General features: G+C 37.5%; 4 protein-coding genes and 1 long non-coding RNA gene across 25 annotated transcripts in view; 3 read left to right on the top strand and 2 right to left on the bottom strand.

Annotated features, from left to right (window-relative positions):
• Positions 1-27: 27 nt before the first annotated feature.
• Positions 28-15,220, top strand: Slik (Sterile20-like kinase). Of its 10 annotated transcripts, none has more exons than XR_013040280.1 (14): positions 923-1,142; positions 2,266-2,878; positions 2,948-3,112; positions 3,178-3,376; positions 3,454-3,584; positions 3,670-3,993; positions 5,195-5,279; positions 5,341-5,501; positions 5,571-6,082; positions 6,160-6,695; positions 6,809-9,027; positions 9,438-9,509; positions 10,328-10,459; positions 11,113-11,253. XR_013040280.1 is itself a non-coding variant. In XM_076538861.1 (13 exons), the coding sequence occupies exons 3-13, from the start codon at positions 2,720-2,722 to the stop codon at positions 9,729-9,731; spliced, it is 4,785 nt and encodes a 1,594-aa protein (XP_076394976.1). In that variant the 5' UTR covers positions 28-120; positions 1,008-1,142; positions 2,266-2,719; the 3' UTR covers positions 9,732-9,843. The 10 variants fall into 10 exon arrangements, 7 of the variants coding, with proteins under 7 accessions (XP_076394976.1, XP_076394975.1, XP_076394974.1 ...); XR_013040279.1 differs by having other exon boundaries at positions 10,328-10,891; positions 11,113-11,245; XM_076538861.1 differs by lacking the exons at positions 10,328-10,459; positions 11,113-11,253 and adding an exon at positions 28-120 and having other exon boundaries at positions 1,008-1,142; positions 9,438-9,843.
• On the bottom strand, positions 14,443-15,969 carry LOC143265644 (uncharacterized). The gene is made up of 3 exons (XR_013040292.1): positions 15,830-15,969; positions 15,593-15,729; positions 14,443-15,514 (listed from the first exon to the last, which is right to left on the bottom strand). It is a non-coding gene; the product is annotated as an uncharacterized LOC143265644 (long non-coding RNA).
• On the top strand, positions 15,407-18,958 carry LOC100882964 (uncharacterized). 4 transcript variants are annotated; one of them, XM_076538922.1, is made up of 8 exons: positions 15,407-15,545; positions 16,032-16,262; positions 16,339-16,480; positions 16,553-16,686; positions 16,740-16,943; positions 17,004-17,289; positions 17,371-17,713; positions 17,796-18,958. In XM_076538922.1, the coding sequence occupies exons 2-7, from the start codon at positions 16,051-16,053 to the stop codon at positions 17,668-17,670; spliced, it is 1,278 nt and encodes a 425-aa protein (XP_076395037.1). In that variant the 5' UTR covers positions 15,407-15,545; positions 16,032-16,050; the 3' UTR covers positions 17,671-17,713; positions 17,796-18,958. The 4 variants fall into 4 exon arrangements, with proteins under 4 accessions (XP_076395037.1, XP_012146820.2, XP_012146826.2 ...); XM_012291430.2 differs by having other exon boundaries at positions 17,371-18,958; XM_012291436.2 differs by lacking the exon at positions 17,796-18,958 and having other exon boundaries at positions 17,004-17,285; positions 17,371-17,584.
• Positions 18,922-21,103, bottom strand: LOC100876518 (trypsin-7). Of its 2 annotated transcripts, none has more exons than XM_076538945.1 (6): positions 20,968-21,103; positions 20,826-20,908; positions 20,655-20,743; positions 19,789-20,044; positions 19,158-19,310; positions 18,922-19,104 (listed from the first exon to the last, which is right to left on the bottom strand). In XM_076538945.1, the coding sequence occupies exons 1-6, from the start codon at positions 20,999-21,001 to the stop codon at positions 18,955-18,957; spliced, it is 765 nt and encodes a 254-aa protein (XP_076395060.1). In that variant the 5' UTR covers positions 21,002-21,103; the 3' UTR covers positions 18,922-18,954. The 2 variants fall into 2 exon arrangements, with proteins under 2 accessions (XP_076395060.1, XP_076395061.1); XM_076538946.1 differs by having other exon boundaries at positions 20,964-20,980.
• A 386-nt stretch (positions 21,104-21,489) lies between these two features.
• Positions 21,490-26,830, top strand: part of pHCl-1 (pH-sensitive chloride channel 1) — a 90,434-nt gene continuing 85,093 nt past the window's right edge. For all 8 annotated transcript variants that reach the window (XM_003705948.3, XM_003705949.3, XM_076538902.1 and 5 more), the window contains exon 1: positions 21,490-21,630. The gene's annotated coding sequence lies outside the window, so the exon portion shown is untranslated. The remainder of the gene's footprint in view (positions 21,631-26,830) is intronic.

Raw genomic sequence — 26,830 nt, 5'->3', positions numbered from 1 at the left:
ATAGAATACAGTAATTTTATCTATGTGGTATTGGTACTCTTGAGCTAATACGTTAAATAACTACCATTTCAATTATTGTAATTGTATAGTTAGGTTTCAAAAGATAATTCTGTCTTACAGGTAAACTATTGTAATGATTGAGTATCTTGTTTTATTGTCAATTTTATGTATACATTTATAAGCATTATTGAAATATAGACATGATGTTTTGAGGGCGAAATATGTACATATACAAAGTTACTTGCGCTATTGATATAGACGTACATATATATAGGTTTTTTCATATGTACATAGTTTAGTAATTCTGTTAATGTGTAAGTAACTGTCGTTTATTTAAAATTGTTTACTAAGATGTTTCTGCTTAAAATAAATATTTAAATGCCATAAAATTTTAAAAAGAATTCATCATTATTGCCACACGAGTAAAAAGTTATATTTCAGAAATTTTTACGTTGTTACAAAACATACATATCTTTATTTCGCGACAGCGTTTAATAAGATCATATATTTAAAAGGTTTCTGCAACAGCAACGGTATGTCATAAAATCAATTCTGTAACTTAATATAACAGATATTCGATTTTTAAATCTGTAAACTTTGTTTTGGCATATAAAACAATTGTATCGTACCTAACTATTATATTTAATTATGTATATTCAAATAAAAACTTGAGCAATAATGAAAATAAATTACAATGATGAATTTGAATTCAATTGTAGTATTTACAAAGTAGTAATAGTTATTTTTTAAATTGCTGTCGGTAATTTACAGTTAGTAAAGATATGACATTTCAGAAAGTGGTTTTTTTTTTCAATGCATTTAAGATGCATTTATGAGTTAGTCTCTTGTATAGAATATAGGCACACTTGCCGATTGATTACGTCACTTCCAGGCGTGGTACGGTACAATGTGTGATGTACGTGTGTTACTGAAAATGGCCGTATACGTACGAGTCCGTCTAGTTTACTAATTTCATCAAACTTTTTACGTTTCTTTTAATATTTCAGAGTGATTGGTAAATTTGTTGATAATACGAATAACTGGTGAAATTGTGTAAAGGAAAGAATTTAATGGATTGTCGGTGGTTATAAACCGAGACGAAGTGTGCCCATTTCGTTAACGGTGGATCATTAAAAGAGAAGGTAAGCAGAGAATGTGTCTACAGATTTTTTTTCGAAAATCATGTTTCTTAAGAAAAGAAGCGATACAAAGTTCTTGTTTGAATGTTGATTCAGTGACGCATTTGTGTGACTACCTTGTATCGTTAAAAATAAAACATTGTTTCATGCTTTATCATGTCTTGAGTCAAAAGGAACACATCGGCTTTGGCAGGCCACAAACTACATTCATGACTTCACGAAATGATTTTTACAAGTGTATTAGCAATACGTATATATTTTGTCCTTTGTTGTGACTTTTTACCTTTAAATATACACATACTTCTTATGTGATTTCACTCTGATTAATTTTATCTTGGGTACAATTCCTATTCATAGAAGACGGGGAAAGTGTATTTACAAAACGATGGCGGACAGATACGGCTGTAGATTACTTGTCAAAATTATGTCAACCTCGTGATTGCCAAGTTTTGATATTTTAAGTAGATTTCTATACTACATTTTATTGTATAACGAATTTGTTTATACTGTTTTGTTTAAAGGATTGCAGATTTTATTTTTTAGTGGAATGATGAATGAAATTTTTAATAATTTTTCACTTTTAAACAATAAATACATACTTGTTCATTTAGTATTAAATACACTGTAATATTAAAAGTAAATATTATAATATAATAATAATACAGTTTATTACAAAATATATAGATAAAATAATAAAATGACATATTATGTAGGACACATAAGTTGTTATATCAGATATTATTTTAAAGTCATGTATACTTAGTAAAGAAAAGATTTCAAACTTATAATTTAATATGTAAGATCGCTTAGAAATAGGATTGTATATATCACTATTGTTACATATATTATATATATTACAAATATTTCTACACAATCTTTATATCATTATACTTATATTTTTGACATCTAATATTTTTATCTTAAGTATTTTATCTGTATCTGATATGTTTTATTAAATGATAACTCTTATGTTGTTTAAGTTGCCCGTATATGTAATATATGTATATGTAACAATTATATTCTATTGTATTTAGTTCACCATACATAGTATTAAATATTATTTCCATGTATTAAAATATTGTAGATAATTTATTTAAGTTTTTGTTTATATTTTCCTTTATTACAGCTTTATTACGCTATAAGTGAAAATAGAAGACTTTTAATAATGGGCTTTGTTATTTACATGTACACTGCTATTTATTCAAACAAAATATCTATCAATTAGCGTGTACTGATTATCAATTATCAAGATGCGGGAGAGGTTTGGTATAATCCCCTGGTGTCGAACGGGGATTTAAACAAAATCTTTTACTTAGAATACTTTCTATTGTATTAGAAAATACGTTAAAATAATGGAAAATATGCGAGATCATAGTTAAAAGAGAAGATGATTTTATGCATCTTATAATTGTTTTGTGTAACAATCAATTATTTGATTACTGCATAAGATTTGTGTTTAAGTGCAGTATTAAAATAGATATTTGTTATTAATAATAAATACTATTGAGTCATATAACATAATGTAATAAAAGCATAGCTTTTATACACAAGAAAATATATATCGAATAAGTATTACAAAAATGTCATTCTTATCAAATCTAAAGAAAGCGTTCCACTTTGGTGGTAACGATGCAAAGAAAAAGAAGCTATATAATAATATCAAAATGGATTGTAACCCAGAAGAATTCTGGGAAATGGTGGGAGAACTGGGAGATGGTGCTTTTGGCAAAGTTTATAAGGTAATATTTAATACAAATTCTTAATTGCTTTAAAAAGATTGCTTGCTAATTGAATGTTATATTTTCCAGGCACAGCACAGACAAACTCATCAACTTGCTGCTGCAAAAATGTGTGCACTAGAGGGAGAAGATGATCTTAGTGATTTTATGATCGAAATAGATATTTTATCAGAATGTAAACATCCAAATGTCGTTGAATTACACGAAGCATATTTCATTGAGGGCAAGCTATGGGTACGTGTTTCATTGTATTATACATATAAAATTAATGCTAATTTGTAATTATAATAAATTTGTAGATGTTAATAGAATATTGTGATGGTGGTGCTGTTGATTCCATAATGGTTGAATTACAAAAAGCTTTAACTGAACCACAAATAGCCTACATATGTCACCATATGACCAAAGGTCTTGCATTTTTACATAAATCTAAGGTTATTCACAGGGATTTAAAAGCAGGAAATGTTTTATTAACAATGGCTGGAGGAGTAAAATTAGGTAATTATTTTTAGATTTTAAAATAAGCTACATTGTATTTTAAAAGAAGATAAAATAATATGTTTTTAAATTTACAGCCGATTTTGGAGTGTCCGCAAAAAACAAACATACCTTACAAAAACATGATACATTTATTGGTACACCATATTGGATGGCCCCAGAAGTAGTATTATGTGAAACATTCAGAGATAATCCATACGATTTTAAAGTGAGTAGTGTATCTAAAAGCAATGAATTTTAGTTGTCATTTTGTATGATTTACAAACATAAAAATAATGTTCTTTTCTACATAGGTAGACATTTGGTCACTTGGTATAACTTTAATAGAATTTGCGCAAATGGAACCACCTAATCACGAAATGTCACCAATGCGTGTGCTTCTTAAAATACAAAAAAGTGATCCACCAAAGCTCGATCAACCTGGAAAGTGGAGCAAAGAATTTAACGATTTTATTGCTAAGGCTCTTATAAAGGATCCAACATCGCGACCTACGGCTGACGAATTGTTGAAACATCCATTCATAAATCGGAATTTGGATTCAAAACCAATTAGGGATTTGCTACTAGAATACAAAGCCGACGTTGTCGAAGAGGAACTGGTTGACGAAGAAGCAGAGGTAGACTACTTGTTTCGATTAATTATGATAATTATTATAGTAATTGCAATACTATCTTCTTGGGTTTTTAATTTCCGTCAATAAATAAGAAAATACATTTGTGGAATGTATAAAATAAATATAAAATGATGTATAAACGAACTATTTCAATTATGTACTCGAAAGTTATTATGAGTGTCAGAATATTACGAGAATTGCGCACTTCGTTATAATGTTTTTTATTCGAAGCAATGTATAAGGCTTTAAAAATAGAGTTAACACGTACCTACATTGTTACACGCTTTCATTTTGATAGAAGGCCAAAAAGGCGAAAAAACACAGAGAACTGTATCAGCGCATTGGTAAGCTGCTTTTGAATGAAATATGTAAATTGAATTGTATAATTTATTGATCGTTTTTAAACAACTGATCACTGAAAATCATTGATTTGTATTGAGAAAATTGGTAATGCTTATGATAAAGTACTTGTACAAGTCCCACGAATTATTTATGTATTTCATCCCATTATCATGAAACACACAATTAGACTATGTATTTATGCATGATAAATGTGTATATAATCTTAAGAAGATCCGCATGTGACACTTACTTCTAAATTACGCTTCCTTCCTTAATTTGCAAAGTTAACACATTAAGATTGTTTCCATTAAAAAAAAATATTTACTTCAATTATTTATGTCGTACAACCAATTAATTTTGATTTGAAAGTTTTCGACAAAAATTTTCTTTTGTACTTCGATTATAATATTTAATCTAATGCCCTAATAAATATATTGTAATTTAAATAATTTGGCTGTGCATGCGGCTCTCCTGGGCCTCGCCAGCCCCATCATCCCTGCGTTTGTCAGGTCAGTAGCTTATGCAATAATTTGATTCTAATGTACCTTTTTTGATATATTACAATTTTTTGCTACGTTCCTTTTATTTTTACACCTGCAATGCATAAGCTATTTTCGACACATCAACACACATTTCAAATTTTTCTTACAGTTATGTTAAGTTGTATCAATTCTCATTACTTCATATCTGTGTCGAGAAACGTTTTCCTTATTTTATATAATCCTGAGGTTCGTCAAATTACATTCATCATAAGTAGTTGGGGAACATTTATTTTATCCGAATCTATATGTTGTAATTTATGAATTAGAATGTGTCAACAAAGTCATAGTTATAGTTAGTAAAATATAAATAATTATTTCAGGAGCAACGCACGTCACAGCTTCCACTGGAGCTAGATCAACTCGGAGATGACTCTGCGTCTATGCGCAGTGACGCTGATGTTAAGAGTATGTATTATGAACAAAAATATAATATTGTATGTTATTTTACACCTCTTTCCGGTTTCAGTTTCTGACAAAGAAAATCTTGTTGCATCGTCTGTGTCTGCCAAAAAAGAAGAAACCCATAAACGAGAAATGAACAGAGATGGCGAAAAAGATGACAGGAACAAGAAATTACGTAAAGCAGAATCTAAAGACAACATACCTATTTCTGTTGAAAAGAAACAAGTATTTATTTTGATGCTTTTATCTTTATCTATATTGTGAACAGCGATAACATTGAAATTTAATTTTTAGGCACCGAAACCACCTAGTACAAATGAAACAAATGAACGTAGAGTATCTCGGGAGAAAGGTCCTGCACCTCCTCCACCGCTTATGCGTCAAAATAGTAAAAGCGAAGACAAGGAAAATCATTTGAAAATTATCGATAAACCAAGCGATACAGAAACATTAGATGAATGTAAAATTACCGATAAACAGCGAGATAAAACTGAATTACTGCCGAGTCAAGAAACTCTAGACAGGAGGGAAGAAACGAACTTAGAAACGTTTTCCGAGAAACCAAACGTGACTGATAGTTTAGAAAAGACCACAACAGAGAATAATCAAAGGGAGAAGAATAATTTAGACAATGCTAAGAAGGTCGATGTTAGACAAAAGTCCATAGATGATAAAGTAAATTCATCTTTGAAGCCGCAGTTAACGCTAGAAGAGAAGAGGAAATCTGCACCGGTTAAATCCGAGGTGTCCGAAGATTGGATGAAACCAGTATTCAGTAAGCAATCATCTTTAGAAGAAAAGAATAGGTATTTTCATATTTATTTATTTGTATTACTCGGTCTGGAAATATCTTAAATTAACTTTTGCGCGAAACTAATTTCAGAATTGACATGAAAGCAGCGATCGACGAACGAACGGACAAACAGAGTTTACCGGAAGAGAACTATAAAAGCTTACAGGAAAAACGAAAATCCGTAGAGGAAAAGTTGAATGCCGTTTTAGAAAAACGATTTTCAATGGACACCGAAATGCGGTTGAGTGTTTCTTCCATGGAAATGTTACCGCACCGAGAAGTACCAAAGGCAACTTCGTCCGAGAAGAATATTATCAAAGCCTGTTCTACGGAAAATGTCAAAACCGATTATGGAACTTGTAAAACAGAAACTGTCGTTAAAAGTCATAGCGAAGGATCTTCCAGATACGACTCGCTGGAGAACTTCTCGGATGAATCCGATGGGAAACAAGACAAAAAGAAGTGGTTAAGCAAAGAACGTAGTTACGAGAACATTGCGAACAACGAGAGTCCGAATCGTGAAAAGAAAGGTTCGTCCGTGAACGTATCAGTGATTACATCGACGCCCATCAGGAGTAGAAGCACATCAAGAAGAGGAAGCGGCGATAACGTAGTTGTCATAACCGGTAAGAGATACAGTCAATGCTATTTTGAGAATTGTATATCCGCTCGTATGAATGTGTTGGCATTTAAAACTAGTAGTTACTAAGCGACTGACATCGCGTTATAAAATTTTTAGGTAAATCCGAGCAAGAAGTACGTCCAAATACATCAACCGTTCGGATCACAGCGGACAGTCCAGATTTATCTAATAGCTTAGCGAGTAACGTGAGTCAAGTAACAGTCGTAACGACGCATCCTCCGGTACTCGTCGATGCCGTGTCACCAGCACCTCTTTCGTGTCGTCCATCTCCAACTTCGGAAGTGGTGATCGTCGCGAACGAATTAAACAAGACGCAAGTGAACGAGAGTTCAACCGATGACGACGGATTTCCTAGTCTGGATAGTTTAGAGTACACGCCTCAGGAGCAGCCTATAATTCTTACCGACATCTCCAAGAGAGTCGGCAAGAAGTTGGACGAGTCCGAAGTTCTGATCGTGAGTCCAATCGTAGACGAATTACAGGATACTAGTCATGTTTCCGTCGTTACCGTTGGCGAAGACAAGGAACAAGTGAAAGATTCGTCGGTACTTAATACACACGATACTCTACGAACGTCTTCCACTCGCGTTGACGCGAACTCGATCGAAAGGTCGAGCACGAAAAGCGACAGTGGCGATGAAATTACTAAAATGATAGTCGCTGGAACGACTGTCGAATCCACGGACGCTGACGAGATGGAGAGAAACTCCAAGAAGATGAACGGTATGATAAAGAACGACAAGTCCTCCGTTGGTCGCATCGACGAGAAGACGATAAAAACGATGAAACAGAAGGAAGTCGCTAAAGGTTACAAGGAGAAGAGAGTATCTCCGGACAGTTTCGAGGGATCCAGATCTCACAGCGAGTCCGGCTCGACGAGGTCGCATACTCCGAGCAAGAGCATCGATCGTTCCGACGCCGAGTCTATTTCCACGACGATCAGTCAGGACAGCAGAGAATCCAGCAAAGAGAATCACTTGAATCAAAGTCAGCCCACGGAAGTGGAAGAGGAAGTGGTATTACGACGAAAGCCAGATTACAATCGCGACATACAGCGACCGACGAAAACAAAAGAGGACGTGGCTATGATGAATCTGAAGAAAAAGACGAGGAAACGAACCAGGAAGTTCGAGATCGATGGTGTGGTAGTCACCACGACGACTTCGAAGGTGATCTATGGCGACGACGAGAACGGCAAGGTGTACGACGATCAAATATTCAGGAAACAAGAGCTGCGAGAGTTGAAGATGTTACAAAAGATGGAGCAGAAGCAATTTCAAGATCTGTCGCAGAAGGCGCAGTTCAACAAGGATCAACAAGAGAAACGTTTCGAACAAGAAAGGCAGCTTCTCGAACGAAACGCCGAGACGGACTTGGAGAGCCTCGCTCGACAGCAGAGACAGCAGATCGAGCGAGCCGAGGCGCAACAGGAGGCTGATCTGAGGCTGGCTTCGAAGAAGATTCGCAGCGAGCAAGAAAGGGAACTGAAACTGTTCCGTGAAGGATTGAAGCAAGAATTGAGATTGCTCAAGCAAGAGGTGGATTTAATGCCAAAAGACAAGAGGAAAAGCGCGTTCAAGATACGTAAAGAGAAACTGGAGGCGGAACACGAGGAAAGGGAGAAGCACTTTTTGGACAAGCTCAACGAAAGTCACGAATTATCGTTGAGAAGATTGTCGGATAGTCATCGCGAGAAGATAGCGTTGATGGAAAGGCAGTTCTTACAGCAGAAGCAACAGCTGATGAGAGCTCGAGAGGCTGCCATCTGGGAGCAAGAAGAGCGACACATTCACGAGAAGCAACAACTGCTGAAGAAGCAGTTGAAGGATATTTTCTTCCTGCAGAGACACCAGATGTTGATACGTCACGAGAAGGAATTAGAACAAATGAAGAGGATGAATCAACGGAAAGAGGAGGAGCTGATCAAGCGACAGAACGTGGAGCGTCGAAACTTACCGAAAAGGATTCGCAACGAGATGAAGGCTCGCGAGATGATGTTCCGCGAGTCGATGAGAATCTCGATGTCGACGGTGATAGCGCCGGATCCCGACGCTGAGAGAGAGAAACTGAAGAAGTTCCAAGAGAACGAGAAGAAACGATACAGAGCGGAGCAGCAGAGATCCGAGTTGAAGCATTCGCGGCAGCTGGAGGAGGTAAGAGCGCAAAGCGAAGCGACTATTAAAGAATTGGAACAATTGCAGAACGAGAAACGAAAGATGCTGATGGAGCACGAAACGCTGAAGCTGAAGGAGCTGGAAGAGGCGTACGGCAAGGAGCTTCGCGAATGGAAGGCGCAACTCAAGCCTCGAAAGCAGGTAAACAGAGTCTACCTACTCTTTGCGTTTGCTTTTCACTTTGTATTGCAGTTTGACGCAATTTGTTTATTCTTTTTCTGTTTCTTATTTCTCGTTTCTCGTTTGTTTCTTTTTTTATCTTGTTTTTTATTTTGTTGCCATATTAAAGAATATTAAGAAAATAATGGCTGTATTACTTGTATACGAGTGGCTATTACTTTCTTAACACTCTACTTCACGCAACGGAGTTATTTCCAATAGTTTGTAGTATTTGCGTTGTCGATCACGTGTGCAGGTAATAGTTTCCTTATTACCAATGACCAATGACCAGAGCGAATAGTGATATCCATTGCGATTGTTAATTAAGAAAACGATGAAGGAAAGCACAGACGCAGTCATACTGAAATAAGATCTTAATGTACTTGTTATAGAAGTTAGAAGCTGAGCTGACGTCTGAAACGGAAGCATTGGAAGCTCGCTACCGCGACTATTTGCCCTCGCCTGTTAGTGGTCTCTCTTCTCCTCCTTTAGACTATTCTCTCTTTAATTTCGAATGCTGGAAGAAGTCGCCGCGTTTGCCACGTTCCACTCCTGCGTCTCCATCTCCGTTCACCATTCCAAGAGTGTCGCTGAGAGTCGGCAGTTCAGACACCAGTTCCGTCAATGGCATGTTTCCACGAAGTCACTCGAAACCGGACCTAGTGCCATCTCCTTCTCGTAGATAGTCTACTGTTGTGTCCCTCTCCAATCTTTCCAATCTCCCCCTCCTTTTTTTGTTTGTTTAAGCTTTGAAATAAAAAATAGTACACTGCTTTTCTCTCGAGAAAAGTGCTCGAAGATTTCTTTTTCCATGAACTTTTTTATTTCAAAGCTCTTGAATTGTGTTTTATGGCATTCAAGCGTAACATACCCGCTTTACTCACCGTAGCTTTTTCGTTATTTAGCCGTGTTTATTTTGTTAAATGCTCTGTATTGCATTACCATACATGTGTATACATACATACATACATACATGTACACACGTTTAACGTATATTTTACGTAACCAACCAGTATATGTATCCTATATTGTTTTGGGTTCGCACGGAATAACACTTGAGACAGTAACAATATATTACAATAGGTAACCTGTTAATTTATAACATTCTACTAAGGATAGTCGCAACTTGGGAACAAAAATTTGGCAAGTATGTACACGTGTATATAAATATACCAGCTGTAAAGCAATAGGGGCTTATCCGTCGAATCGTGTATACAGTTTGTGAAACATTTCGAACTTTATCGTCGGAAACATGTGCACCGTTACAGTTACGATGTTGCAGGTTTATCCACGTCCACGTACATGTACAGAAGAGCGCTCGTAAAGTTTCCATCGAGGATGAAGCAACATAGGATCGTCTAATTGCAATCGTTTCAGAATCGGCTGTGTAAATAACGATATAAAGGGATGGCTGGTACGCAAAACATTATCGAATGATCATACGTAAATCCTAGGTTGCTTTCCGCCACCGATGCCACTTTACGTAGACTCTTTTGTTTAATCAGTTACTTTTCGTTCATTGTCTCGTCGATAACAACGCGTAATCATCGTGTCCCGACAACACCGGCTTCTTACTTAAACGATCAGGCGTAACAGGGTGAATCGGTGGTAATCGTGGGCTGTATGTTGTATACTTATCGAACATAGCGAAAAGTAATGGTAAATGCTTTGAACGCATCAGGGGTTTTTATTGTATAAATGTTTCCAATGTGTACGTTAGACCGTGTCCCCTTACGTGTTCTATTTCCCTATAAAATACCTAAGAAACTGTATGTCGGGAAAGAGATTCCACGACTGGATATCAGAACGATCTACTAGGTAATGAACCAGGTCAGTTGAATAAAAGGTCTGTTGATGCGAATATAAACAAATAGAGTAAAAGCGTTTAATTATTTTTAAATATGTACAAGATGTTTCGACAAACGTGTACACCGTGAAAGACTTTGTGGCAACAGAAACGGTATACGTGTTTCTTGAGACGCCCTGTATAATTCTATTCGATTTTTCGGGAAGAAATAACGTTTCATGTTGTACGAATATCTGAAATCTTGTAATTTTCCATTGCAGAAATTGGAAGAGCAGTTCGCTTTACAATTAGAGGAACAAGAAGCAATTTACGGGCCAAGCGCCATACCGCTGTGCTTGCCAGCAGATCTTCCAGATTTGACCCACCATACGGCTGGTTCGACTCGCAGTTCGCTTTCCTCGGTGAGCGAAGGTTAACTGGATTCGCTTCTTTCTTCAATGAACGAATCGAAAGCTAACTGGAAAATCGAGCTTCCAATGAGTACGGACATCGATGGATGACGAGCTCTGTATAGTGTCCCGATACCATAGTTGATAAGAGAGACGCAAATGGGACGTAATTGCTCCATCGAGCATGTTCGGTTGAAAGGATATTCCAATGGAACGATCATCGAATAGAATTTCCGTCTACAATTCGGTATAGCGTTAGCAAGTCCTACAAGCATACAAAAGTTTCGTCCACCTCGATGTACGAGGATTATTTCGTACGACAAGCACGAATCACTGTATACAAATGTAATTTCTGACGATCTTGTCGAAAATATACCTGGTACAATCTATAGAATCCGCCCGATGATCACATCCGAGAATTTGAAACAATCTCGTGGTTTTTCATACATATTGCTGTATCCGATAAGTAGACTTTTTTTCTACATATACACGCATGTATCAAATTAGAAATCGAATTCGAGGATAATTCACCGTTCAGTACGCATGTCTTGTTCAGCGTGCTGGTGGAATGCATTGGCGATACACTTGAGACACCTGTATCACGAAATCAAGGATTCAGAACTCGCAAGACCGAGCGAAAAATGTAACGAACGTGCGACGAATCAACCTTCAGAGCTTTTCCTTAAGACAGTTTCCACAGCGAATGACTTGTTTGCTTTCTAGCGACAGAACGTATCGTTACTTTTATATTCACAGATGCTATTCTACGATTATTTTTTATAACTCACAACGTACGTTCGCTAAGCAGAACTCACTCGGTATCTTGTAATCCTGTTTTTGCACATCTTGTATATACGGTTGTCCGAATACAACTTTATTGTTATTGAAGTATCAGCATTTGCGAGAATCTGGTAGATTGTAGCCGAAAGGAAACAGATGCAGGTACATCGTTCGAAATAGATCGAAACAGGAATTCTACTACCTGCGGTTTCCTTGTCTTCTCGTAATTAGGCTGTTTAACGAGTCATACCGTTTGTAAAGGAAATGCTAAATTGTCTTCGATAGATTGTTTTTTTTTATCGAGATACAAATATATATATTTTAGTAAATAAACGTTCAACATTACGAATCAAAGGTTTACGCCAAATATACATATATACAATGTATGGTTGCTTACCGCGCGTCTACATAGTCCGAAGGCGAAGCGCATTCGCGACGAGCACGTGTAACGCGAGTCGTTAGATGTAAAGAACCATATTTGTATAAAATTATAATCTTGTTTCTGTTTGTTCTTACCGTTGTACATTAAACTTTTGTATCTTTCTCTATTCTCGTCGATCTATCCGCCAGCGTGCTTAGAAACGAGATTTGTACATAGTACATAGAGGAAATCAGAACGAAGCGTTTCATATATTTTGAATAATCTACTCGATCTTACGAGAACAAAGGAGTCTATGAAAGTAGCTTGTCCTGTTTCTTTTGAAACGAAGCTTCCGTAACTCGAGGGAAATTTGACTTTTTTACATTCAACTTTCGCTCGAGTTTCTTTTTGCGACCGGATTAGGAGGAATATTGTAGATCGTATTCGATGAGAAAGAAAAGTGGACGTTTGCCAAAGCGTATGTACATACATATATGTATATATAGATATTTATACAGGCTGTTTCATAACACGTTAACGATAGTCGATTCATGAATGAATTTGTACATTATCTTTTAAATTTTCTTATTTACCAAACGCTCATTACATCGTTCTTGTAATTAATTCTAATTTGTGATGTTCACGTAGACATCGGTCTATATAATCGAGTGAATGAATTCTAAAGAATGGCATCAATTATCGAGCATATTCTGTAGGATACTACATTTTGTTTCCCTCTTCGTCGATCGTTACATGCGCTATGAAACATACTGTGTATACATATATTCTTGAAACGTTAAGATTTCGAATATATAAAAAAGACGTACGAGACACGTAAAAGTCTTGATACTGCCGTTTAATCGAATTCGCGTTAGACATAATTGTTGAAAAACGCTCGTCGTGGCTCTTAGATCAAGACTCGGATATGAAGTAAAACCGAGCAGCACCGACGAGAAAGATTCGAGCATAAATTTCGATGGAATTTTACATAAATTTAACTAATCGTATTTTAGACGTTGAAACAGCATTGTATGCGCGAAATGTCCGCTGGAGACAGTTTTCACGATAACCTTATTACTGCAGTTTTAGCAAGTTGATCGCGTGCGTTACATATATTCGATCAAAGATATTTATACGATGAATAGAGCGTGAAGTGATGTAATATATAGCCGAGAGGAAGATACTTGTCGACGAATCGAATCGATCGTGTTACGATTCGTTCGAGTAGTCAACATTAGCATTATGTATTATTACTTTTCTTTGTCTCTTGTTTTCGAGTATATCCTCCAATATTCTTAATCATTGTTCGTACAGTATTTAAACGCGAAACTGTTTTCTTTTTTGTTACGATAGTTTTCCATTTGTACCGATTGAGTTTCGTTTTCTCGCCTGTATGTTTATCGGCGAGCCTTATCTCGACGCGTAGGCGCATACTTATATATATGTATATGAAATATCAATAGACTGAGAGCGTATAAAAATGGAGAATCCAGAAATGAGATTATATCGTTGATCTGTTCGTTGGGATGAAATGTTTAAAGTTGATGATGTTCGTAGGAGTTTTTACGATTTTGATAAAGTAGCATTCGTAAAATGATATTAATGATTTTTCAAATTGAACTGTGCGAGGTGGTCCTTTCGTTCGCTGGTTTCAAACGGAACTGTTATTATCAGTCATTTGTTGGTAACCCAATCGAATTTTTGATCAGAAACATTTCCTGAGTGTAGAAAAGGAACCAGAGAATCGATCGTGTATTGTAAAGTTATTTTTCTGTGAAAACATAAAATAACAAAAAAATTCTCGTTTATGATTTGTAGAAAGCGTTTTTCCCTTTTTGTACCTTAATATGCGCGTTCGATCGATGTTGCGCAACAATGTACTTGTTTGTCTTAGATCGAGTTTATTTTACATAGGTATATTTATATTACGAGTTAAGAGTTAAATTGTTTTTCGATAAACGCTTCCGTTAATAATCTTTAAGAACAGATCGTTGTATTTTACGAATGAAAACTTGTTTTTACGAAAAACTTGCGAAACCGAATGAGTGGGAAACGCGCGGTTATTCAGAGCGCATCCAATTTATTAGAGAAACTTAATTATAAAAACGAAGTATAAAAAAATGAAAAATAGGTGATAAAACTGTTAATGATAATCGAAGATGTTAGCGGTGAAATCCATGCGTTTCCAGAGTCGAGGATGCTAGCACATAATTTTGTATATAATTGATAAAGAAATGAACGTTTGCCGGAACACGTTAAAATTTTCCTCGTCGGTGTTCCACGAAGGAACCCGAAAACGAACAGCTGCAAACGTAGGTTTCAACGGTTCTATATCATAAATTTTACTCATACATCTTCTTGTTTTGTCTCTTGAACGCTTCAGAATCGATGGCGAGGATATTCTTCGTGAAAATTCTTCTGGGAAGATACATTTTATAACGAAAGCCAAATTGATCGAGTTTTTAAAACACCGTCTACGTAGGATTAATATTCATACATGAAACGTTGATTGCAAATAGGCAGATATTTTGCAATGAATTCCGTGCATTTTGTGTGGCGTGCAGTGGATAGCATTTACACTGTCATTCTGAATGTTGCCGTGGAAAAAGAGAGATAATTTTTTATACCGTAACTCTCGTTTGGTTGATGCGACGTCGACTGAGAATTATAAATAGATATAGATATATGCCGCTGTAACATACTTTATATAATTAATTGCTCAGTACTAGCTATAAACTAAATTCAGTACCGATTATTAATATAGACCGTAAGGCTAATGTTACGATTATTTACATGGTAATGCTATCAAGAAATAATACAATAAATATTTTACTTCTACCATCGGTACCGATTATTTACAAGATCTCCATCGTTTGCGTCTGTAAATCTTCAGAATTTTATCAGCGATAATAATTATCATACCGTGTATGCTCACGCGCATACAGTAGGTAAATTGAGACGCTACCGAGTGTGATAAGCTTGTGGTTTATTTTTTCCGTTTTCCAACGAAATATCTTCCTCTTTTGTCTTTTTTCATCCTTCCAAAATTTCCTCATTTATTCATTCCACTGCATATAAAATGACAAGATAGCTAGGAAAAGACGTAGTTTCATTTACAAGAACCGCAACTATCTGACAGACAAGGGCATCGTTTAAATTTACAGTGAGTGGCGAGCAACAATTAATGATTTAAAGAAAGTTATTTTATACCTGCTTTATAAGTTAAACACAGTTTTATCAATAATGTATAGACCAAGTTCTTTCTTTCGTTCTCTTCGTTTCCGAACGTAAATATAGCTTTTTGAAAGTATTTCTACTTTGCGTAGGTTAAAATCCGAGCGTAAGAACTACGCACATTTGACATATATAGAACATTTACATTTACATATATAAAACACTGTAAATAATTATATGGAAACGTTTATGATTTGATGCGATAAAACTGACCTCTTAATATTTGTTATAATTCTAATATGAATGGATCTACTTTGCAAATTGTTGCAAAATTTGCTCTTCGATATCCACGCGCGGTATAAGTACATGCTTGGAACCGATTGTTTATTTCTCATTAATTTCCTTTAGTACTGTATCGACAAATTTCTACAATTGTTTGTTTCTTGAATAGATTATTTTATACATATTTATGCAGGTTACGTTCGAACGTCCAAATGAATGAGTCAAAGAAGAAACAAAAAGTGTGCGTAGTAGGGGCCGGCGCAGCGGGTCTCTGCGCAGCCAGGCACCTGGCGCGAAATTTAAATTTCGAAATGAAGGTGTACGAACAGACGAACGATGTCGGTGGTACTTGGGTGTACAAAAAAGTAACTGAAGTCGATGAAAACGGTTTGCCCGTTCACTCGAGCATGTATCGGGACCTCAGGTTCTAACGAATAGTTTAAAACCACAAATTATATTTCTTGTAATATGCAAAATAATTACATGTACTTTTATCGCAGAACTAATTTACCAGCGAAGATAATGAACTTTCCGGACTACGTAAAAATGAACGCCGAGGAACCTTGTTGCGTAACGCACCAAGAAGTCCGAACTTACTTAGAAAATTATGCGAAGAATTTTGATTTACTCAAACACATTCAGGTAATTACAAGGCAACTGCAAACTCTTAATTCACGGAGAATTATTTTTAATTCACGGAGAATTATTTTTCAGTTTGGTACCAGGGTAGAGTCCGTTCATTTAAAGGTTTCATCCGAAGGTAAAGACACGTGGGTTGTACGAGTAAGGAATATAAAAACGAAGGAAATCGAAGAAATTGTTTTCGACGCCATAATGATATGCAACGGGTACGTTCCTCCTTCTTCTTAAGACTATAATTTTAAGTCTTTTATTTCCGCAGACATTATTTCGACCCGTTTATGCCGCCCGTGCCTGGCATCGACACTTTTCCAGGAGCCGTCATACACAGCCACTCTTACAGAAAGCCGGAAGATTTTTCCGGAAAGACCGTGCTAATTTTAGGCGCCGGTGCTTCCGGAACCGACATAGGACTCGATTTGACAAATCACGCAACTCGGATATACCTCAGTCACAACAACGACAGGTATCCTCAAACTGTACTCTCAACCGTACTCTCAATTGTTACAATTTTTATTTTCCACAGGTTGACAAGCGTTCTACCTTCAAACATGATCGAAGTGACAGGAGTCGAAAGGATAGAAGGCGAGAAAATCTTCTTGAAAGATCAAACCTCCGTCACAGCAGACGTCTTCATGTTCTGCACCGGATACCGCTACAATTTCCCATTCCTGGACGAAAGCTGCGGCATAAAAGTGGACGGCAATTACGTGACTCCGCTGTATAAACATTTAATCAATATCGATCATCCGACGATGTGTATAGTTGGAATACCGACCATTGTTGTTCCATTTCCCATGTTTCACGCGCAAGTAACGATTATCGTATTTACTACGAGTGTATTTGTACTTGTAAGGACTATAACGTTGTTTAATGGAATATCGATTCTTCAGGTGCAATACTTCCTCGCGGTGTTGGAAAACGGGGCAAGTTTACCGGCTAGGTCGATCATGCTGGAGGACTCGAAGTTGAAGATCGCGAAGAAAAGCCATGCGCACAGATTAATGGACACACAATGGGAGTACAACGATTCGCTGGCGGATGCAGCTGGCTTTGATCGACTGCCAAAGTTTTACAAAATCGGTTACAGGATGTGGTCGAGCCAGAGGAAGGTGAACCTGGTGAACTACAAGCGGTCCAGGTTCGTGATATCCGAAGATGGGGAGGCGGTTGAATTCGCGATACCAAAGTAAAAGTTGATTCGCAAGATAGGATACAAGAGGTGGTCAGAGAAAGGTGAACTATTTACAAGCGGTTCAGATATCTGAAGATGAATAGACAGTTGAATTTGATACTAAAATAAAAATTGATTCGCAAGATCGGATACAAGAGGTGGTCAGAGAAAGGTGAACTATTTACAAGCGGTTCAGATATCTGAAGATGGGTAGACAGTTGAATTTGATACCAAAATAAAAGATGATTCGCAAAATTGATTACAAGTGGTGGAGTCAGAGGAAGGAAACTACAAGCTGTCCAGATATCTGAAGATGGGTAGACAGTTGAATTTGATACCAAAATAAAAGTTGATTCGCAAAATTGGTTACAAGGGTTGGAGTCAGAGGAAGGAAACTACAAGCGGTTCAGATATTTGAAGATGTGTAGACAGTTGAATTTGATACTAAAATAAAAGTTGATTCGCAAAATTGATTACAAGGGTTGGAATCAGAGGATGGAAACTACAAGCGGTTCAGATATTTGAAGATGTGTAGACAGTTGAATTTGATACCAAAATAAAAGTTGATTCGCAAAATTGGTTACAAGGGTTGGAATCAGAGGAAGGAAACTACAAGCTGTCCAGATATCTGAAGATGTGTAGACAGTTGAATTTGATACCAAAATAAAAGTTGATTCGCAAAATTGATTACAAGTGATGGAGTCAGAGGAAGGAAACTACAAGCTGTCCAGATATCTGAAGATGGGTAGACAGTTGAATTTGATACTAAAATAAAAGTTGATTCGCAAAATTGATTACAAGTGGTGGAGTCAGAGGAAGGAAACTACAAGCGGTTCAGATATCTGAAGATGGGTAGACAGTTGAATTTGATACCAAAATAAAAGTTGATTTGCAAGGTTACATAGGTGGTCGAATCAGAGGAAGAAAACTACAAGCAGTCCTCACATCCGAAGATGGGCAGACAGTTGAATTCGTGATACCAAAGTAAAAGTTGATTCGCAAAATCGGTTACAAGAGCCAGAGGAAGGTGAGCCTGGTAAACTACAAGTGGTCCAAAGTGAACCTGGCAAACTACAAGCGAAGATGGGCAGACAGTTGAATTCGTGATACCAAAGTAAAAGTTGATTCGCAAAATCGGTTACAAGAGCCAGAGGAAGGTGAACCTGGTAAACTACAAGTGGTCCAAAGTGAACCTGGCAAACTACATGCGAAGATGGGTAGGGAAGATGGGTAGTTCAATTTGATACAAAAATAAAAGCTTCCCAACTAGTTACCAGCGAAATAAAATTTTTATTGGTACATTTCAATTGCTAATTTTATGCTTGATCCAATCTATCAGACCGATCACGTCCGTGTATACACCAGGCGAGTAGGATTCCCCGCATCCGGAGCCCCAGGATGTTATTCCGATTATTGTATGATTGATGTTAACCAACGGCCCTCCGGAGTCACCCTGGAATTTCACTAAAGTTACTCAAATTTTCGGTGACAACTGCTTCGTCTTACCTTGCAGGAATCTTTCCCTCCTTGTTCGAATCCGTAGCACACCTGATACGGCGTCAGATCGTACCTGTCCTTGTATTCGTCCGCGCAGGTCTCCCACTTCACTTTCGGCACGATGACGTATTGGAGAGTGTTGGACAGTATGGGATCCCACTCCTAAAGTTTATCTTTATACATATAAAATTTTCTAAATAAAGAAGTTTGTAATTTTCAAGATGTTATTCGATGTTAGTACGAGGAACTTTGACCGATTTTTCAGCCTAAGAACGAGATCAAAGTGGTCCCGCTAATAAACTTGACAGGTGTAAGCATTTATTGGTTTAATATTATTTGTAAGACCCGTTATATGTTTATTATAATTTCTTGAAGTGTGAATGGAGTGAAGTGCTGCAAGTGGGGACGAATGATCGTTGGAAATGTATGAATGCCGTTAATGTTTAATTTGTTACCAGTCCTCTGCCATCCTTGAATCGTAAAAGTGTTTTAAAACATTCAATAAAATATTTAAATATTGTCCCATTAAATAAATGTTTAAAGTAGTTGAAAGTGCTATACAGGCCATACAATACCCAGTACCACTTAGGCCCTACATTTTGTACCCAGCTGTCTACAAAATATAGTTGAGGGATCTTACGATGAAGTAACCCCAGCCAGCGACCAAGCCCCACTTGGTATCCACGGACGCGCGGTTCTCCGGCAGCTTCACCGGTTTCGTGGTGTTGCTGAATTCGAACGGTGGATCTACCTTCAGAACCGCGATGTCGTACTCGTTCGTCGAGTCGTTGTACTTCTCGTGGTAAATAAGCTGCGTGACGTTGTGCACGGTACCTCCAGAGTCGTACGTGTTGGACCCAGAACGGACGCTTATGGAATCGGTGGTGCCGACGAATCTGTGGGACATCGGAAAGGGTGGCTAAAACTCTAAATTGTTCTAAAGAAAGAAATTCGAAATTTATCTAAAGAAAAAAATTCTAAATTGATCAAAAGAAAAAAATTCTATTGATCAAAGGAAAATATTTGAAATTGATCAAAAGAAAAAAATTCTAAATTATTCTAAGGAAAAAAATTCTAAATTGTTCTAAAGAAAAAAATTCGAAATTTATCTAAAGAAAAAAATTCTAAATTGATCTAAAGAAAAAAATTCGAAACTGATCAAAAGAAAAAAATTCTATTGATCAAAAGAAAAAAATTCGAAATTTATCTAAAGAAAAAAATTCGAAATTGATCTAAAGAAAAAAATTCGAGATTTATCTAAAGAAAAAAATTCGAAATTGATCTAAAGAAAAAAATTCAAAATTTATCTAAAGAAAAAAATTCTATTGATCAAAAGAAAAGAATTCAAAATTTATCTAAAGAAAAAATTCGAAATTGATCTAAAGAAAAAAATTCTAAAATGATTGACGAAGATTATTGTAAATCTTGCTGAACAAGATTATTGTAAATCTCGCCCAACTGAACATATGCAAATAAAATTGATCGAAGTAAAGAAAGATCGCTTACGGAATGACGCAATGAGCAGCCGTTAGCCCCCATTCTTTATCGATAATAGCAGCGCCGCATGCGTGATTGCCGTCAACCATGTACGATAACTGCTCGAATAATTTCGTTAAACACGTAAATTATCTTGTTACATCATTCCAAACAGAAGCTAAGAAATAAAGATAAACTCGCCATGTACGGCACGTCGGTGATATTGATAGGAGCTCCATCGACGATGCGATCTTCCGAGGGTAGTTCCAGTCCGCTCGTTCCCACTGCGCACGTTTAAAAACGAGAGGGAGATAGAGGTTACAGATTCGTAATAAATACTCACCGAGGAGAAAAAGACAAACGAGGGGTAGTGGCATAGCGCACTTCCAAGCGACCGTTCCGCCGAACGAAGGCTGAGCGACTATCGCGGAATTTATGTACGCAAATGGTTCGAAAGTTATGGTAGAATTTAGTGTTAATTGTACGCTTTCGCGGCGTTATCTTTGACGAGTTAATCGTTGGAAACATTTGCTTTTCGATAAAGAGGCGCGTGACTGACTCGCGTTGGCGAGGAACGGAAGAGAATTCGAGGGTTAATTCGCAAGTTTAAGAACGGAGCTTGAAAAAGATTCGTCTCTGAAACAATAGTTGGCAGTAGTCGAGGGATCGAAGCGTTTGGTTCGTCGGTTCGTTGGTCCGGCAGTTCGGCGGTCCGTCGGTCCGACGGTCCGCCGTCTAGGGAGCTGGTTGGTCGAGGGGTGACGGGGCGGTAGTGTCGCGCCGAAACAACCCTCAGTCTGAAAGTTGCCGCGTTCGGGTGTGTGTCTCTCCGTTCTCGTGTATCTGCGTGATCGCGTATTTGCCGCATACGTCCGAGACGGTGTATTCTCAGTTATCCCCGTCGTGTCTCTCGCAGTGCAGACTCCTCGAGACCAAAATCGGGACTAACTTGCGGACCAGCCGAATCTAGTGAGCGAGAAACGCGCTACCAGAGTGTATCGTTTCGGTGAGTCTCTTGATCGTTTGCCAAGCGCGAATGACATAACGCGAACCACCCGCGCAACGAGGCTCGTTTTCGAGTCTACGACCGCTAGAAAATGCTCGATTCGCGCTCTCGCGAAAAACTATGCACCGGAGTGTTTGCGCGAGCGATTTCGAACATTAACGTCGAAATGGTTCGTTCGTCCTTGAGTCACGCCTTCGAAATAGCGAGATCGCTTTCGCTCGCGAGTGTTTTTGCCGCCTTCGGACAAGTTCGCGGGGTAGCGAATCGTGGATCAGAATATTTATTACGTTCGTTTGAAACTCGATCGATGATTAGATCTAGGCTCTCATTGATCGGCCATGTTGAATCTCTCGATGCTACAGAACTTATCGTTTCTCTCCTGCGTCGTAAACAACGGGACAAGGAAACGTTATCGACTGCATGAATTATATAGCCGCGATACGATTTCAAGTACGAACAGTTTCGTTGGCGCGTCTTCCGACACTCTGGCCTATTTGGAACGCTTCCTTTTTTACGCGAATCGCGTGGAAACGTTTATCGCGAATTAACCGGTACGATGAATCGAACGGTATATAATAACGAGGACGTTTCTTCCGCTCGGATGAGCGAAACGATGAAGCGATCGAAAGCTTTTCGAGTGTTTCGGATTACGTTTCTTTCGCTCGATTTATCGCCGCAGATTGACCCTTCAATCTACCAATAAGTGTAACCCCTTGCACTATGACTTGCCAGGTGCGTCAGTCAGAACTAATTACAGCTACAATATTAAAAGAGGCAAAAAATGTTATGTCAATATGTTATTATGCAATCGTTGACTATGCAAATTATAATTGGACTTGAACTCCAAATTGAAGCATATTAAAAATTCAAGTAAAAATCACGGCCGAAGTACGAAGTACGAAGTTAATATATAATATATTATAGTATAAAATATACAGTAAGTGTGTAATGCAAGTATATCACGTTAACCCTTTGCGCTCTTAGGCGCCATTCGATTTAATACAATAATTTAAAAGAAGCATTATTTAATCAATTCTATAATAGTGCTTATGTGATGTATAAACATAGTGAAATAGACAATACTGGAAATTATTAGTAGAGAAATAATAACTTCAAAAGAAGTCATTTAACATTTTAATTAACCCCTTGCCACTTATTTATGAGGTGCGTCAGTCAAGACTAACCATTCAGGACTATAACATTAAAACGAACAAAGAAAATGAAAATGTTCTAAGTATTTTATATTCAGGGATCCTTGACAACGCAAATTATGGATCTAAAATTCAAGTTGAAGAGTATTCAAAATTTGAGTAACATTAATCACATTTGAGTTGTGAGTGCGTCACGAGTGAGACTCGTCAAAGCACGGGAAGGGGTTAATATTTTAAAATTGCTGTTTGCAAAGAGTAAAATTATCTTCGAGTGCAAAGGGTTAAGGGTAAAAATAGAAACGAAGGTCGTATATTTGCATGCTTCCCCTGAAAAATTCGATGGGCTCTTTCTTCACGTTATTAAGCACGTACGCGGTTAATTACGTTTTCGAAGACGAGCGAATCGTTCCCGCCTGCATGCATATTCATTTATGCAACCCGCGTCGTATTATGACGTGCTCGTTACCGCGGGTATAATACGCGGATCCGTAGGATGCTGAATCGATCGATCGGGCGGATCGAATCGTCTGAGCTAAAAAATGTACAGCTGCAGTTTATGGGCAGATTGAAAGCGCGAGAAAACACAGAGATTCTTGCGACGAGGGAACGCAGAGGAGTAATAGAAATAATATTTCGAGCAGACGAGTCCGGATGGGGGTGGGATGCGCGGGTTGCCACGAGTCGAGGTCAAAAGTTCACCCGTTCTCCCAGTGACCATACCGTTTGCGTTTCTGGCATCGCCGGAAGAAAGGTAGGTTAAACGAAGCTCGGGTTCCGTGCTTTAGAGACAACGACAACTTTGCAACTTTCGAGTTTTGGGGACGGTGGGTGATGGCAGCGTTAATGGTAGTCTTTTGGGGATTTTGGGAATTTTAGAAGGTGGGTGGAGGTTTAGGGATTGGAGGACTTAGAAAGTAATCTTGCGATTTGGGGATTTAGTAGTTTGGGGTCTAGGTATTTGGGGATTTGGAGATTTCAGGATTTGGGATTTTGGGAATTTTAGAAGGTGGGTGGGAGTTTAGGGATTGGAGGATTTAGAGAGTAATCTTGCGATTTGGGGATTTAGTAGTTTGGGGTCTAGGTATTTGGGGATTTGGAGATTTCAGAATTTGGGATTCTGGGAATTTTAGAAGGTGGGTGGGGGTTTAGGGATTGGAGGATTTAGAGAGTAATCTTGCGATTTGGGGATTTAGTAGTTTGGGGTCTAGGTATATGGGGATTTGGAGATTTCAAGATTTGGGATTTTGGGAATCTAGGCATGTGGGGATGGAGGGATGTAGGGATTTGGGAATCTGGAAATTTAGTTATTGGAGGGTGTAGAAATTTGGGGATGTGGAGTTTCAGAATTTAGGAATTTGCGAATGTCTATTTGGGGGGCGTACAAATTTGGAGACGTGGGACTTCAGAAGTTAGGAATTTGGGAGCATAGAAATTTGGGGATGTGGAATTTCAGAATTTAGGAATTTGGGGGCGTAGAAATTTGGGGATGTGGAGTTTCAGAATTTAGAAATTTGGGAATGCCTATTTGGGGGCGTAGAAATTTGGGGACGTGAGACTTCAGAAGGTAGGAATTTGGAGGCGTAGAAATTTGGGGAAGTGGAATTTCAGAATTTAGAAATTTGGGGGCGTAGAAATTTGGGGATGAAGAGTTTCAGAATTTAGGAATTTGGGAATGCCTATTTGGGGGCGTAGAAATTAGGGAATGTGGGACTTCAGAAGTTAGGAATTTGGGGCGTAGAAATTTGGGGACGTGGGACTTCAGAATTTAGGAATTTGGGGGCGTAGAAATTCGGGGACGTGGGACTTCAGAAGTTAGGAATTTGGGGCGTAGAAATTTGGGGACGTGGGACTTCAGAAATTAGGAATTTGGAAATTTACCTATTGGGGGGTGTAGAAATTCGAGGACGTAGGAATTTGGAGATGTGGAATTTTCAGAAATTAGGAATTTGCAAATTTACCTATTTGGAAGTGAAGAAACTTGAGGATGTAGTAATTTGGAGATGTGGAGTTTGCAAAATTTAGAAATTTGTAAATTTACCTATTTGAGGCTATAGAAATTTGAGGATGCAGTAATTTGGAGATGTGGAGTTTTCAGAAATTAGGAATTTGTAAATTTACCTATTTGAGGCTATAGAAATTTGAGGATGCAGTAATTTGGAGATGTGGAGTTTCAGAATTTAGAAATTTGGAAATTGATCTACTTAGGGATCTAGAAACTTGAGGATGCAGTAATTTGGAGATGTGGAGTTTGCAAAATTTAGAAATTTGGAAATTTACCTATTTGAGGCTGTAGAAACTTGAGGGTGCAGTAATTTGGGCATGTAACGTTCACGATTTAGAAATTTAGAAATGTACCCCTTCAGAGTTGTACAAATTTAGAGATGTAATACTTCGACGAAGTGTCTCCATCATTTAGAAATTTTGAAATCTACCTATTCGAAGATCTAGAAGTTGCAGATATTTGTACATACATTGATTCCACAATTTGGGTAAGAAAATAATTAAAAAGAAAGTGACTTCAGTATTTTGAGAATCCTTGTCTTCTCTTCCTAACAGACATCGTTCACTCCAGCCAACGCTCTAAAAACGCAAAAATTCGACTACCATCAAACCAGTTACTAGCATAACAACAATCCTAACTTGCGAATCGTGTACGAATAATTGTAGAAAACGTATTCGATCAATCGTGCTTTTTCTCGCGATAAAATTAATTTACGGGATCGTGGCCTTTTCAGAACATGGAATCCCGTGGGCTCCGTATCAGAAATATCTCTTAGCGATCTCCTTTTTATCTTTTTTTTCTAAATGTCACGCTCTCGTATCGACTTTATAAATATCAGGTCGACCGGGCTATAAATATTGAGAGTCTTCTATAAATATCGATTGAAGCCATGTACGGGAGAATTTATTATGTTCAACGACCGTTACACTCAGTTCTTCCCCAAGAAAGTGTGATAAGTTTCGTTACGATTAAACAAATCTTGCTTCTTTCAAACCACGATTTCGCGGTTATCTCAGAGTCCTCTTCCTTGGGTGTCGAATCCTGCGTTCAAGGTGAATCGCAGGATAATCGCGGTGACCTCGATCGCCTCGTCCTCGTTTGCGTTCGATCGTTAATTCCACGATCTAAAAATAATTTATCGACTGGTCCTTGTTCGGACGCGATTGTTTGCGTTCGCTCGCTTTTCCATCGTTCGTCGAACTTTGATCGATCGATCGTTGCGACGGACAGTGATTGGACAGCTCCGAGGATCCTCGGTTACGCTATTCTTTCGGCTGGTCCAAACTACATTTCCTCCATAATACATTTTCAGAATCAGCCTCTAAATCACATATGTAATTTTGCTGTTGAAACTTCAGTTTCATAAGGAAATTATCAAAATTGATTTTATTTAGCCTTTTAGATATTGAGACTACTTTTATAATTACTTTAGAAGGATATATTTGTATATGCACATGTGTGTGTACATGTATTGTATACGTATGTATGCACATGCACATGCATATGCACATGTGTGTGTATATGTACACGTATGCATATATGAAGGTTCATATGCATAGGTGGAGGTGTATGTACACATATGTGCACGTGTACATGCATATGTATATGTATATGTACATGTATGTATATGTTACGTATACGTATATGTATATGTACATGTATGTATATGTTATGTATACGTATATGTATATGTTCATGTATGTATATGTTATGTATACGTATATGTATATGTTCATGTATGTATATGTTATGCATACGTATATGTATATGTGTATATGTTTATGCATACGTATATGTATGTGTACATGTATGTACAGTGTATATGTGTATGCATACGTATATGTATATGTACATATATGTATATGTGTATATGTCTATGCATACGTATATGTATATGTACACGTATGAATATGTGTATATGTCTATGCATACGTATATGTATATGTACATGTATGAATATGTGTATATGTCTATGCATACGTATATGTATATGTACACGTATGAATATGTGTATATGTCTATGCATACGTATATGTACATGTATGTG

Source organism: Megachile rotundata, chromosome 13 (assembly GCF_050947335.1).
Source record: "Megachile rotundata isolate GNS110a chromosome 13, iyMegRotu1, whole genome shotgun sequence".
Taxonomy (NCBI): domain Eukaryota; kingdom Metazoa; phylum Arthropoda; class Insecta; order Hymenoptera; family Megachilidae; genus Megachile; species Megachile rotundata.
This window is presented reverse-complemented; position numbering and strand designations above follow the sequence as displayed.